Below are 2,327 nucleotides of genomic sequence, written 5' to 3'. Positions count from 1 at the left end.
TTTTTTCTTTTTTTATTCCATTTGTCGTGAATGAGAAGCTTCTTTGTTTGGAGGCAGATTGGATGATGTGACATAGATGAAAACTAAACTATAGATAAAATCGGTACCGCACTGTAAAATCCTTAAAATGAGAAAAATCATTTACCAAATATGGTATCGATTTTTTTCCAGTAGCAATACAATTAAATATACTGAAACCGAAGGGTGCCTGTATTGATAACATGAAACAACAATTACCTAAACCGATTGTTTTCGGTCGGCATCAGTTTGGCACGGCGCCGGTATTCAGTGAAAACGTTCATCCGTAGCTCGTACCCGTTTTGACTAATACCAAATGATATGCTCGTTACCTAACCCAATCGACCCCCTCCTTTTACGAGTGTAAAATAGCTTAGAACAAAAAGATACATGATTGAAATTGAACTAACAAATCACTCTCATGAAACCAATCTAATCATTTGTCAAAAGTATCACATTATATTTGTCAAAAGTATCACATTATAGACCTTATGTAAACCGCCACACCAGAAACACAACCCGAATCAATCAGCTAAACACCTCGTTAAACTTCTCGATAACGAGTACACCCGAATCAATCGACTCCAAAGGATCCTTCCTTAATCTGTGTCTCAAACAATTTGGAATCACAACAGCAATATCTTCAGGTGCCACTTCTTCTCTCCCCTTCAAAGCTGCCAAAGCTTTCGCAGCCCGATTCGTTACAATATCGCCTCTCAACCCGTCCACATTTAGTTCAGCGCAAACCTTAGAAATCATCACCCGAAGCTCGTGGTCAATCTGCACCGAAGAAAGCCGACTGCGGGCAGAAGATATCTGCTCTTGAAGCTTTTCTTGATCCGCTTTATACGTGTCACGAAAATCCTTGGGGTTTTTATCAAACCGGGCCCGCTCTTCGACAATTTTGACCCGAAGCTCAGCGTCCCGAACGGTACCCACTTGCGCGTGCATACCGAACCTATCGAGCAGTTGCGGTCTGAGCTCACCTTCTTCCGGGTTTCCCGACCCGATAAGAATGAAACGGGCCGGGTGGGATATGGAAATACCTTCTCGCTCAACCGTGTTCCAACCTGACGCAGCCGAATCGAGAAGCACATCAACCAAATGATCATCCAAAAGATTAACCTCATCGACATATAAAATCCCTCGATTAGCTTTAGCGAGAAGACCCGGTTCAAACGCTTTGACACCCTCAGTGAGCGCTTTTTCGATATCGATTGTGCCACACACACGATCCTCGGTGGCCCCTAGCGGGAGGTCAACCATGTTGATTTTGGTCCTAACAGTCGGTAGCTGTTGGCCTTTGAGTAGCTTTTCTCTTACTTCCATCCCCATTGACTCCGGGTCTTCCGGGTCTGAGTTGAAGGGGTCAGATGCAACGACAGTGATCTCAGGAAGCAAGTCGACTAGTGATCGAACAGTTGTGGATTTACCAGTTCCTCGGTCACCCATTATCATGACACCACCAATTTTGGGGTCGATGACGTTTAATAAAAGACACAGTTTCATCTCGTCTTGACCGACTATTGCAGCAAATGGATATACGGGCCGTTGACTTTCCTTTGACAGCTTTTGAGCCTGTAGAAGTATAAATGGGTTCCTTTTGGTTAAAGTTAAACGGACAAACACCCACACACGAGCATGCTATGCTATGCTATGTTAGTTAGTGTTGTTTACATGCCTATTGATCCTATTGGTGAAGACAGGTGAAATAATAACAATAATAAATAAATACCTGTTGTTGGGCTGGGGTGAGTTGAGTGGCAACATTTGAGATTGAAAACCGAGACCTTCCTTTGTTAATTGGAACTCGAATTCCTCCATAAAAGCTTCTTCTTTGATTGAAAAACAGAGCACGAGAGGATGATGGAGAGCTGGTGAGTAAGGCAGCTGCACAAGTGGAAGCTCCAATCAATCCCGCCATGATTATTATTGAGGAATTTGTTGAGGTTTTTGGAGGAATGGGTGTGTGTTCATGTGGATAAGAAGATAGATTGCAGATTGCTTTGTGATTGTCTACGTTATCGTCTGTGTAGTAATCATGTGGACGATTTTATATACGGAAAGTAGAAACCATATTATTTGATTTCTTTTATTTTTATTCTAATATCATTTACATTTTAATCTTAACCTAAGAAATGATACTAATTTATAACAAAAAAAAAAGAATGTAAGAAACAATACCAACTACAATACCAATCTACATAAATAATGATTTATAATAACAAAGAAAAAAACCTAAAAATTACAACAAAATAATCAAAATCAAGAACAAAATAATAATAACATACACCAGCAAAAACTTATAA

The 2,327-nt window shown here is 40.5% G+C and overlaps 1 protein-coding gene across 1 annotated transcript; it reads right to left on the bottom strand.

The window, feature by feature from the left end:
• Positions 1 to 499: 499 nt before the first annotated feature.
• On the bottom strand, positions 500 to 1,942 carry LOC143625591 (magnesium-chelatase subunit ChlI, chloroplastic-like). The gene is made up of 2 exons (XM_077095886.1): positions 1,754 to 1,942; positions 500 to 1,596 (listed from the first exon to the last, which is right to left on the bottom strand). Exons 1-2 carry the CDS (start codon positions 1,940 to 1,942, stop codon positions 547 to 549), a joined length of 1,239 nt encoding a protein of 412 aa, XP_076952001.1. The 3' UTR covers positions 500 to 546.
• Between the last annotated feature and the right edge of the window lie 385 nt (positions 1,943 to 2,327).

This window comes from Bidens hawaiensis, unplaced genomic scaffold (genome assembly GCF_021521415.1).
Source record: "Bidens hawaiensis isolate Kalapana, Puna unplaced genomic scaffold, B.hawaiensis_p1.1 tig00004124_1, whole genome shotgun sequence".
Taxonomy (NCBI): domain Eukaryota; kingdom Viridiplantae; phylum Streptophyta; class Magnoliopsida; order Asterales; family Asteraceae; genus Bidens; species Bidens hawaiensis.
Note: the sequence above shows the minus strand (reverse complement) of the source record. Positions and strands in the feature narration are given on the sequence as shown.